The sequence below is a fragment of the Mercenaria mercenaria genome, chromosome 9 (assembly GCF_021730395.1).
Source record: "Mercenaria mercenaria strain notata chromosome 9, MADL_Memer_1, whole genome shotgun sequence".
Taxonomy (NCBI): domain Eukaryota; kingdom Metazoa; phylum Mollusca; class Bivalvia; order Venerida; family Veneridae; genus Mercenaria; species Mercenaria mercenaria.
Window position 1 is genome coordinate 76,749,332 of NC_069369.1, and position 13,439 is coordinate 76,762,770.

The 13,439-nt window shown below is 37.7% G+C and overlaps 1 protein-coding gene across 1 annotated transcript; it reads right to left on the reverse strand.

Annotated features, from left to right (window-relative positions):
- Positions 1–581: 581 nt before the first annotated feature.
- On the reverse strand, positions 582–3,342 carry LOC128559713 (zinc finger protein 862-like). The gene has a single exon (XM_053552078.1). The coding sequence runs from the start codon at positions 3,108–3,110 to the stop codon at positions 2,544–2,546; it is 567 nt and encodes a 188-aa protein (XP_053408053.1). The 5' UTR covers positions 3,111–3,342; the 3' UTR covers positions 582–2,543.
- Between the last annotated feature and the right edge of the window lie 10,097 nt (positions 3,343–13,439).

Consider the following 13,439-nt stretch of genomic DNA (forward strand, 5'->3'; position numbering starts at 1 on the left):
AAGAGAATGTCACTGACGCTATTAAAAACACATTTCATAAGTTTAATCGCAGCGATATGCCTAATGGACAAATCTCCCCATATACTTGTTTTTCTTTGACCAAATGACTACTTTCGATATATAGTTTGGACAACTTCAATAAAACCTAGTTTCTTTCGAAGATCCACTTACCACTCCCGGTGACCAGATTCGTGAAATATGTATCTTCCTTCAGACTACTTTCTTATTGTTTGGCAAAAGCTTTTGGGGTTTCCTTCTTGGTCCATTCACATTCAACGTCACATTGACAGCAACCGTGCCTCCAACTGTACCGACTTAGAGTTCAAGCTATTTGATTGACTGACAGAATGTGTACTTCTTTGTGCTGAGGTGCTGCTTGGGAATGCAGGGTTTCCACTGGGCAGATTTTTTTTCCGCCACTAATTATGCGCGCGGCAGAGGGTCTATAATGTCGAAAAATTTAGGTTTTACAACCCTGAAAAAACAACACAAGTACAAAATGTCCATTGTCTGTAATGTAGTTCAATTATTGAAACAATTGCATGTACTTCAAATGTACAAAAAGAATATAAAATCAATCAATCAGTTCAGTATTTTTTATTTTATTTTCTACATTCAACAAAGCTACAAATAACTCAACAGTCAGATGCATACACATATACATTGATTTATCATGTTAAGATAAGTAGTCAATCAGAGAGGCTGCACTGTAAACAATTTAAATCATTAATAGGAGACAATTTTAACCAAACAAGTTTATGTTTTAGTTGTCTCTTTTCCACAAAAATGTACAAACAAAGCTCAGTTAGCTCCCTTATAAAATGACTATTACACTAAAAAAGAAAACAAAGACAAATATCAAACAGGGAATGCCACGTACCAAAATCGCAGCCTCCCCAAAACGAAACCTACAGCACGCAGACGTGCACACCACAAACACACACATACACGTGCACACACACAAAAACAAAGACAAATATCAAACAGATATATCATATAGCAAAGAAGGGAAACAAATTCAACAATGAAATCTGTATAGACATCAACAAATTTCAAAAAAATAATCACTACTTGTGGGTAGCTCAGTCACAGATACATGTATTCTATCATTTTCATGAAAACATGATTTAGATATTGCATCAAAAAATATATTATAAACAAATGCAAAGTATGTGAAATATGGCAATTTCATGAATACTTGTACTATCATGTTGATCATCTGATTTTCCAACAGCATTTGGTAAATGGCAGAACATGAAAAGTTCTAGTAACCACAGATTCTCCTGCTTTTCATGTTCTTCCATTTACCATATGCAGCTGCAAAATCAAATGAATGCTTTGGACCACCATCAATTTGAAGTTTCATCAATAAATACAAAGATCTTGTATCAAGTCTGTTCCTATGTTTGGTTTTTATCAAGTTCTGTACACTAAACCCTCTCTCACACCCTACACTCGACACAGGGATGCACAACAGTCTGTAAGCTGCATCAGCCACACATTCATACATATCTCTCTTTCTAAAGGCCAACTGACACACACTATTCACATCATTTGCCACCCTTGCAAAACATTCTATAACCTCACCACTGAAGCGCATGTACTCCTCTCGAAAATCTTCCTCACCCAAATGCTGACTCACAGTCCTAATACACTCCTCTAAAACCTCACCCTCTCTCACAAACACAGACGGATCACAAAAGCCTCTCAAAATCTTACTGTCACCCACATCTGCAAATCTCTCCTCCAAGTTCACCAACACTCTCTCCCCAAACTGCTCACATGCCCTCTCTGCCTCCACTCTCTGCTTCTCACTATCATTAATTACATGGCCCTTACTCACTCTCACCAGAGCCATCAACACTCTCTGGACCAGCTGCTTTGAAACACTTGAGCATCTTGCCTTGCTTTGACTCAGTCAGCCTCTTGACTTCACCAACAGTGGCGGCCGTAAAAAGTCTCCCCGTACATTCAATCAGGGCTGTTATATTTCGATCTTCTCAGATCGTTCAGCACGACTTTTATGTCGTGTTATTGGTACTGTTTAGTTTCTCAACATGACCATTTCGGCCTGGGTGGTTCCAATACTCCTGCGTTCATAGTCTTGGGTATTGTATGATCACCCCTTAGATATAGTGCCTGCTTTTTAATTTTGTCTTTTGACAGTTCCTGTGATACGCAGGCTCCATAACCTCAGATCCCCTTTCTAAATTCCAGTTTGTTTAGTTCTGCCCATTGTTTTCTCGTTTGGGGCAAACCCTTTACTTTATCTGGGGACCAAACGCCGCTCTTCGTGGAATTACACGCCTCAACACGTGTATCATTGAAGGTTCCATGTTCACCGCCGTTTGAATACATCTGCGGATGTCTCTAAATTGCTTTTTGTAGCATGTGTAAATGTTGAGTTCTGCTCAACCCGGGGCTAGAGGGCGTGGACGGTAGCATGCATTTCCACTACCGTCCATGAACAGGCTCAATCAAACCGAGCCTGCAACATTTTCGTTTTTGTCGTGTTGAGCGACCTGTGAAGTTTCCACTTTTCTCTATTCCAAGCATGAAGAGACACTGGTGAAATCAATAGAACTTGATTGGAAAGTCTTGCACAAGATGCCTAATTGCTTCAAAACATCTGCCAGAAAGTGTGATGTGTAAACAAACTTATATGTGGATATGCTCTTCAGAAGACCCTGAGCCTTAGCTCCCTTATCCTCAGCCAACACACTAATGAGGGGACTATAATTCTCACAAATGGGTCTAACACTGACCTCAAAACTGAGCCACCTGGTGTGAAACACTTGCTTAAAGCGGACAAAGTCACTGGATTCTTCCAATATTGTACTTTTCTTTTCCAGACGGGACATGTTCTTGGGAGAATTGTCAAAATATCTATAAATACTATTTACAAGTTCCTGGAATTTTAGCAAGTACGGCACAGTGTCTGCTGCCTGACCACTGGCAAGAGCCAGACGATGGGCGATACAGTGAGTGCTCAGGAGTGTGGGAACTTCCTGTTTCAGTTGCTGCACTAACCCGCTCTTCTTTCCCGTCATCACAGCTGCACCATCAGTACTTATTCCTATTAAGTTACTCAGATTGAGTTGCTTGTCCATCTAGTAGAACACTTTAAGGGGAGAATGATCCAAGAGACTGTTCTAAATATCTCACATATATCAACATATTCTGATCAACAGATACATCAGTAGACTCATCCACCATGATACTGAACTTTGAGTCCCCTATGTTACTTAAGAATTTATCACAAATTACAGAAACCACGCACTCCTGCATCTCGTCGACACTCGTACTGTGCTCGTAAGTGGTATGCTTGTCGACCTTGAGGGATTTCAGGCTGGAACACCCCTGTCAAAAATAAAATTTACCTATTAACTCTGCTTATAGAGTTAAAGCGGCCAAACACATTAGCTGATATTTGCAAATATTCTACTGAAAATGTCTCTATGTTTCAATTTATTTGGTTACTGCATATAAGCAAATGCAAAATGGTAAGAGTTCAAAACATAAAAAAGAATTACCAACTTTTTTTGTCGTACCCTCATGGCCATTGATTATACCATCAAGAATGAGATTTCAAGAGTGATAGATCTAACACTTTAATTTGTAACAATTTTTTTACTGGTTCAGTGTCACCCTGAAATAATAAGTAAAAATGATATAGCTAGGCTACCTGGTCAATACAGTGGTCATTGAAGTCAGAAATCAACATGTTTGGAAGGCTGTGGTCAGACATGAAGAACAGGTTCTTCATTGCAGCAGTAATGGCAGATTCAGACTTAGAGAGATGGATCTCGGCCGATTTCTTGTAGTCCTTACCAGCTTGAATGATCTGGAGGGCAACATAATACCCTTTAAAAAAATGAAGAAAATTTGAATTTACAGTTTTGGAAGTAGTTTCATACAAGTACACACAATTATTCTAGACCAAAATTTATAATGTCGTAGGTCTGGGCAGATTTACCAATCTAGTTCATAGAATATTCTGCTATAATCATATTTAGATCTAATACATTATTTGAAATATCAGAACATTCTGTGAACTTTGTTAGATCCGTGTAAGTAACAAATGTTAACAGTTTAATAAAATAATACAACCGATGCGGTAGCCAACATAATTCGACGCTCAGATTGTTTAATATTTGTGACATGAAAATTATAAGGACCAAATAATGGATGATAAATCACAGAACACGGTTATGCGAAGGTACTGAGTTTTTTTATCGCACGGTGCACAGTACATACATAAGCTTACATCACCAGAATTCCGAATGTATGTGCAAGTTTGCTAGTGCTAGTAACAGGACGGACTAGAAATCGAACTCAAGTTAGTTTAAACAGTATTTATTTCAATCAATCAAGAACACATAACATAAACATCATTGTAACAAATACAGTTAGGATTAGGAAAAAAGTTACAAGGTAACTTATATGAATCCATTTCCTAATACATACAAATAATTTTTTTGTTATGACAGGTTGCAACAAGATTAATACTGTTAAATGATTAACGTCGTAGAAAAATTAACTTAGAAGAAAATTGAAGTACTACCTGGTAAAAACTAAGTAATTTTTCAACCTAATATAGACGGATGAAAAAAATATGAAAATAGAAGAAAGTAATGTAAACTATATATATATATAGTCAGCTACTCGGGGACCCCCACTCATCAACCGTTGTGACTCGGATCAAAACGACCTGTCGCTGCTATGAATTGCTGAGCTTTGATTATGACATGCTTATTTTGTTCAAAAGACAGATGCTCGTTGCCGAACAGAAGGTTGTCAATCGTAGCGGGACAAGGGAGGTTAGTCAAAAGATTTTGCCTTTGCTGGGTGTAGTTGGGACAGGATAAATAGAAATGACTAACAGTTTCGACTAAGCCACAACTACACAATGGAGAGTCAATTAGTGAACGCCGATGGAGATCAAAGTTTAATGAACTACAGCCCAGTCTTAGGCGAGTATGAAGCATCTGGAGCTTGCGCTGACCAATTTTAAACAGTGCGTTGGGTTTCAGATTGCTTCTATCATTTAAAGCATTTTTGAAAGAATGGATGGTCGTTTGGTCTGTAACAGAAGCTGGTAAACTGTTCCATTCCCGTATGCAGAGGGTACGAAAGATGTTCTATAGAACTCTGTTCTACATTGTATCAACGGTAACCTTTGAGAGTGTCTAAGTTCAAACCTATGATCAACTCTGGGAGGAATCAAATTGCATAAGTAACACGGCACTAGTTCATTTTTCATTTTAAATAAAAGGGAAAGTTTGTGTTTTCTACGTCTCTTAACTAAGGGCTCAATACTGGATTCGTTGTAAAGTTTATCTAAGTTACAATATTTAGTTGCTCCCGTTATTATTCTTAATGCTTCAATTTGAACGGACTCCAATTTTGATTTTAAGTTCGTATTTCTGCGAACAATCAAACATTAACGACAGCAACCACTCACTACCTGTTAGCCCAGAATAACCATCCCATATTCTTTCATCTATTTATATCTCACAACAAGATGTTACAGATGCAATATCGACTATTAATCCATCTAAATCCTGTGGTCCGGACATGGTCAGTCCAAGGCTTCTAAAAGAAGGCTCCTCCGTCCTAGCTGCACCGCTTGCTATACTGTTTAATAAACTAATTACCAAGTCTTACTTTCCCTCAGTCTGGAAGACAGCAAATGTTTCTCCAATTTACAAAAAGTCTAATCCATCAGACCCTCAAAACTACCGACCAATATCTCTTCTTAGCTGTGTTGGGAAGCTTATGGAACGATGTATACACAAACATTTTTTCAATTTTCTAGCACAAAATAACATACTCAGTAGTTATCAATCAGGATTTATACGTGGTGATTCCACAATCAGCTTGTGTATATCTACAATGACATTTGCGAGGATGACAGTAAAGAAGTAAGAGTAGTATTTTGCGACATCTCCAAAGCCTTTGACCGAGTATGGCATAAAGGTCTTCTTTTTAAATTGTCCACAATTGGTGTCTGTGGTAACCTACTTCAGTGGTTCAAATCGTATCTCACTCTTCGAAAGCAAAGAGTGGTATTTGCCAATACCTCGTCTGATCGGTCATCTATCAATGCTGGTGTCCCTCAAGGCTCAATCCTCGGACCTGCTCTATTTCTTGTCTACATAAACGACATTATTCTCAATTTACGTTCAAATGTGAGGTTGTTCGCTGAAGACACTAGTATGTACATTATTGTCGATGATCCTGCTACGTCGGCAGCAACCCTAAACCAAGATCTCGAGACAGTTCGGAAATGGTCTAGGACTTGGCTGGTCACTTTTAATCCTTCCAAAACTGAGACTCGCACCTTCTCTAGAAAAACGACAAAACCTGTACATCCTGACCTATATTTTGATAATGTCTTGTTAAATCCTGTAAGTACAAACAAACATCTAGGTCTAACATTGTCGGAAGACTGCAAGTGGAATGCGCATATCACAAACACAGTCAATAAAGCCTGGCAATGGCTTGCACTTCTACGTTCCTTTAAATACCTTTTAACTAGACAGAATCTTGAACGACTATATGTCTCGTTTATTCGTCCTCTACTTTAATACGGCGATGTCGTCTGGGACAACTGTTCCGACTACTTAAATCAGAACTCAAGTTAACAGTTTCAGACACCTGCCCAGTTAATGTCCTCTGCTATTCCATTTGTCCAGTCTCTCTTTAATTAGCATAATCCCAAGTTCTCACTTTTGCCTATTCTTTGCGCTATCTGTTGAGTTTCATCTTGTTGGTGTTTGCTTATCTAGCACTGGGGTGGGGCACTACGTGGTACTAACAATTGTTTTTGCTAAGCTCGAATTGCAGTCCTTCGAGGTCAGGTTTGTTCATCGTACAGTACATCTCATCTTTCCTTGTGTCTTATTTTAGTGGACCGGAAAGCCATTGATCTCCTTTTTTATCAAAAATGAGTTACAGACAGTGACAGATTTTGGACTTCTGGTGTCCCTCTTTTCCGCAATCATCACAAAACGGTATCTAGGTAGTTGCATGATTACCAGATACGGCGTCAGCAGAAAGAAGATCCGTCAAAAGAAACAAACGCATGAGTGCGAATTAAAAGAAGACTCAACGGAAATAACATTTATCTATATTGTCTTTTAGAACATGTTGTGTTTTGTGGGCGCCATTAACCGTGGTGTTTTTGGCATTGACTATTCTAAGGCGGTATTCATTCAGTCATTGGTGTTATTTTCGTTATTTTCTTTGTTTGTAACGTCTATGTTGTCGATATTTTTACCATGTCTATGTTACATTTATGCATACACTGTAATGGGATTTTGATTGAGTTGTTGCTTTTCTTGAGCTTGGCTTTCATTGTTATGCCCCACTTCGACGAAGCGGTGTATGTTGCTCCGCTCTTGTCGGTCGGTCGGTAGAGCAAACGCTCTCCACCCAATAATCTGAGAACCACTTGACCCAGAACATTCAAACTCAGTAGCATGATTGGACTTACGAAATAGATTATCCCTATTGTTTTTGGGGTAAATCACAGCGGCCTGAACATTGAAAACGGTCGCCGCCCAATAACTAGAGAACCACTTATCTCAGAGCATTCAAAGTGGGTAGGATGATTGGATTATAAAGTAAATGACACCTATTGTTTTAGAGATTAAATAGGTCAAAGGTCAAGCTCACGGGACTTGAACCTTGAATCTATTTCTACAAAGTAACTTGAGAACCACTTGATCAAGAACCGTAAAACTTGATAGCATGATTGGGCTTATTAAGTAGGTGATCCCTTTTGTTTTTGGGATCATTAAGTCAAAGGTTAAGGTCACAGGGTCTTGAAATTTGAAAATAGTTTCCACTCAGTAATTTGAGAACCACTTGACCGAAAACCTTTTAACTCGGTAGCATGATTGGACTTGTGAAGTAGATGACGTCTATTGTTTTTTTTTGGGTTTTTTTTGGAGTCAGTAGGTCAAAGGTCAATGTCACAGGGACCTTAACATTGAAAGGTATTTCAGCTCTTGAGAACCACTTGATCCAGAACCTTCGAACTTGATAGCATGATTGAGCTTCTGAAGAAGATAACCCCTTTTGTTTTTAGGGTCAATAAGTCAAAGGTCATGGTCACAGGGGCCTGAATCTCGTAAAAGGTTTCTGCTTGATAACAACTTGACCTAGTATCTTCAAACTTAATAGCATGATTGGGCTTATGAAGTAGATGACCCTTATTGTTTTGGGTCAGTAAGTCAAATGTCAAGGTCACAGGGGTCTGAACTTTGAAAACTGTTTCCGCTCAATACCTTGAGATATTGACCCAGTATCTTCAAATTTGATAGCATGATTAGGCTTATAAAGTAGATGATCCCTAGTGTTTTGGAGGTTAGTAGGTAAAGGTCATAGTGATCACAGGACTGAAAATGGGACTATCATGGGATCATACGTGTATTACAAACAATTCTTGTTAGATCATTGTTTTTGCAGATTCATTTCATGACAGGTAATGAAAAATGGCAACACTCCTCATGTCACCTTAGTGGGGATGGTTGTCTCAGTGTTACTCCCGTCAGAGGGGTCTTCTTATACATCTAAAGTTATGAACATTTCAATATTCTATCAAAATGATATATAGCCATTTGCTTACAAAATGGCGGATTTAAGTTATTTGTAGATATTTTTAAAAAATATTTTCTGAATTCTGTAAAATAATTCTCGAATTTTCTCCCGACGAAAACTATTATGCTTTAAGATAGTCTAGGTAGATAATTCGACTAAAGTATGTACTAGGGTTAAATAATGTATTATAAACAATGAGACTGTGATAATGATTATCCATTGAAAACGGAGAAGTTTGGTGGATGCATTTTCTAGCGTTGTCTTGCTTCCATCCGTCTGCATGTGTTCGTCCGTCCCTTTGTTAATCCCCCGCCGTGGCGGAGGGATTATAGGAATGTTCTGCGTCCGTCCTTCCGTAACAAAATCGTGTCCGGTCCATATCTCCTAAACCCCTTGAAGGATTTTCATGAAACTTGGGTCAAATGATCACCTCGTCAAGACGATGTGCAGAACCCATGAGTCAGCCTTGTCGGTTCAAGGTCAAGGTCACAACTCGAGGTAAAATGTTTGAGCCTGCCATTTTGTGTCCGCTCTATATCTCCTAAACCCCTTGAAGGAATTTTATAAAACTTGGGTCAAATGATCACCTCATCAAGACGATGTGCAGAACCCATGAGTCAGCCATGCCGGCTCAAGGTCAAGGTCACAACTCGAGGTCAAATGTTTGAGCCTTCCATTTTGTGCCCGCTCTATATCTCTTAAACCCCTTGAAGGAATTTTATAAAACTTGGGTCAAATGATCACCTCATCAAGACGATGTGCAGAACCCATGAGTCAGTCATGCTGGCTCAAGATCAAGGTCACAACTTAGGGTCAAAGGTTTGAGCCTTCCATTTTGTGTCCGCTCTATATCTCCTAAACCCCTTGAAGGATTTTCATCAAACTTGGGTGAAACGACCACCTCATCAAGACGATTTGCAGAACTTATGAGTCAGTCATGTCGGCTCAAGGTCAAGGTCACAACTGAAGGTCAAAGGTTTGAGCCTTCCATTTCGTGTCCGCTCTGTATCTCCTAAACCCCTTGAAGGAATTTTATAAAACTTGGGTCAAATGATTACCTCATCAGAACGATGTGCAGAAATTATGAGTCAACCATGCCAGCTCAAGGTCAAGGTCACAACTAAGGGTCGAAGGTTTGAGCCTTCCATTTGGTGTCCACTCTGTAGATCTCCTAAACCCCTTGAAAGATTTTCATCAAACTTGGGTCAACTGATCACCTCATCAAGAACTCATGAGTCAGCCATGTCAACTCAAGGTAAAGGTCACAACTGAAGGTCAAAGGTTTCAGCTCTGTATCTCCTAAACCCCTTGAAGGATTTTCATGAAACTTGGGTCAAATGATCACCACATCAAGACGTTGTGCAGAATTCACGAGTCAGCCATGTCAGTTTAAGGTCAAGGTCACAGCTAAAATCCAAGGTTTATCCTTTCACTATCCATAGCAGTGGCGGGGGATTTAGCTGTCTTTCAGACTGCCTTGTTCTCTTTGATCTGGTCGGACATACTGAGTTGATTTTGTTACATAACCTCCACATGTGTGTGTGTTTGTTTTTGCACTGTATCTAACGTCATTGCTGACTTAAAAAAAACAACAGGAATCATATTTCATGCAGGAAACAATTTTCAGTAAAAAAAAACAAAAACAAAAACAAAAAAAAAAAAACAACAACGAAAAAATGATTAGCTTTAAACTGGGGCCACACTTTATAGTTGTGGCGTATCAATTTGCTATTTTGAAAATACTCGGAAAATGTTAAGCATATGAATATAACAAGAAATGAGGATGAGGGAAAATGCTGTTTTCAGAAAACAAAACAAGAAGTAAGTAAATTGAGAAACTGATAATTATTCTCAATCTACAAGTATGCGCCTGTCGCATATCTTTTCTTTTTTAGCGTGGAAGTCTTGATTTGATAACCATGGAAACTAATTTTAATATATTAGATCCTTTGTTCATTTGTTGGTAAACCATACAAATTAAAATTAGAAAGATTTAAAACGTATTTTACACAGGCTTATATAATTCGCAATTCAGTTTAAAGAAAAAACTTGAAAGCAAATCAGATGCAAATTATTAACAAAATATAAAACTGTGAAATACAGTATGGTGGTAATATAACAATATCTTAGATATTTAAAGAATATGCAAATATTGTGAAAAATATCCCCGTTGCAGCTACTGTAGATATTTTATATTTTATGCACATTCAAAGCACATTAAATTTCAACATTTTTAGAAAACGTAAATTTCTGAGACTTTTTTTTATTGTTGAAATCGGCGTTGCAAAAGCTAGCTACCACATGCAATAGTAAAGTGCAGCAAGAAGCATATAGGGGATGCAGCTGTATTTTCTTGCATACCAGACGGGGATTTCTGGTGATTTCGCCGGTGCTGGAAAACTCCATCTTACACCCCGGGTTGTAAAACTCTCGTGCTGTAAATGACGTATAATGAAGCACAACTGCGTTGTAGGTTTGCGTAGTAATAATTATGTTTTACGTAAAACGGAGTAAAAATCAAATACCTTAATAGTTGCTCCTCGATCCTCATCACATATTTCTCGATTCAAAAGACGTCATTTAACGGAAAAAAACATAACGTTTTACTGCAGATGATAAAACAAAACCGGAACTATTACGTTGTTTTACAGACGTAAAGTTCCCGCGCTTTGTTAATACGCTGCTATAAGAAAAAAGTGCTATAAGAAAATAATTTGTTTTAATTCATTTTTACTTTTATTTGTTGAATATGGCATGCAAGAAAAAGATTCAATCACTGGTGGTAGGTACAGATGGAAATATCCGGCTTAAGCGGTAACTCGGTGGAGCCTCGTTACCGCCAGAAACAGTTATCATCGAGCAGGATATTCCCATCTGCACCTACCACCAGTTTAAGAATAGTCAAAGATGAAGCCGATTTTGTATAATCACGCAGTCACAGCTGTTTCAGCTTGTACTGAACCTGTCATTTCAGTTCATTTCGAAAGGAAGTATCAAAGAAAAAAAGTCTCTAGTTATAAATTGAGTAAACATCACATTATACTCACTAAATCAAATGTTTTCAGATGTTCTTTGGTATTTATTTTTATTTTATCATTATTAAGTGATTCTTTTTCTTCTGTAAGCCCCAGCAATATAAGATTTACAAGGAACCAGAAACAGGCGGCAAAGGACAAACGTAATTTTCAAGTTCAAATTCAATGAGAATGCAAGTGACATACATCGTAAGCAAAGTAAGATTAGTGAAATACCGGATTATTGTCTTATTTCATGCGCATTTTTCGTCATGAAAACTATCCCCGGTACAATACACGGCTTGTTATCTTAAAACTCTTCTACTATAAATGTAAATTTATATTTGAAAACTATATTTGACACCCAGGGACGGGTCCAACCCTTTTGTATTATCACACTATTGCAAAGTTACCGAATGTATTTTGATGTACTTTACATGTCTTTAATGAGGATAGTTTGGCCACTGCACGTGAAATCGTACATTCAGAAAGTTCACGTATTCAAAATAGTGCTCTTAAAAAACGGTATTTATCAAGGCACTGTGAATTTTGAGTTGATCATCCCGGATTTAAAGTATATTTTAACGTATCATAGGCCAAATTTATCATTATTTATTTCTCAGAACAATACCTTAATTTGTAGACACAGTAAATAAGCGTTGTCAATACAGCTACTTTTGAGGCTATATCCTGCACAAACGCACACACACCCACACACACACACTTTCACTTTCGTGGAAGAACCAAATGTCAAAGTGGCCTTATATCGCTCACCTGAGTAACACAAGCCTTCCCATGCACTTCTGATGGAAATGGCCATCAGAGCATCAACAAGGTTTTCTTAGAATATGACATTTTTACCTAGTTCTAACAAGGTTACTCAGTTTTGAAAATAACTTAGATTTCATTAGATTTTCCAGTATCTGACCTAGTGACCTAGTTTTGACATATAAGTTCCAAGCGTCATGAAAACCCAGCCAAATGTGTGTCAATGTTTTTTTTTTTTTTGATTTTGTAAAAACCAAGGTGATACCATTATGACAATGTTTTACGTAGATCTAAGTTAAGAAAAATGCCATACTGATCATGTTGGTAGAAAATCCGTTATTGTTCTGAAAAAGTGACATAGGTTTTGACCCCAGATAACCCAGTTTCACCTTGATTGAAAAACATTGTAAGGCTATGGTTATCCGGTGTCAAAAGCTAGGTCACTATGCCTAATTATAATGTTCTATAAAAACAAACTGCATTAATTCTGACTATGCTTCATGACGTAGATAAGCCCGTGAGTGACAGTATAAAACGAGCAATTTATAATACTCTTACAGTACAATAGCATCGCTATAAATGTCTTTGTGCTCGATTATATGACCTAGTAACCTATTTTTATCACTTAGTGAGCTTCTATGAAAACCTGTCCGTAAGATATATATACCTGCTTTAGGTCAAGGACGCAAGCTTATAATGAATAATCATAATAAGTAAATTTGTTTGTTAAGCCGTTTGACTAAAAAAACGTTTGAGATCTTCCCTAGATATGACAGGTGTCACTGAAATTGGCTAATATTTCCGAATTTTGGAAAGATTCCAAATTCGGTTGTGAAACACAAGATCATTACTAGGAAGAATATACCAAAAGAAGAAAAACTGAAAGTTTTGTGTTGATTTGAATTAGCAAGCATTTACTTTTCAACTTTACGCAAAGATCAATATAGATATATCTATTAAGAAAAATAAATGAAGTAGGGAACTGCATAAGGTAGTTGATTTATGTTTCCCTAATTTTCATCTGAACGTTGATTTAACAAATCTGCATGT

Excerpts from the sequence above, each read along its gene's own strand:
- LOC128559713 (XM_053552078.1), bottom strand. The coding sequence starts at position 3,110 with ATGGACAAGCAACTCAATCTGAGTAACTTAATAGGAATAAGTACTGAT.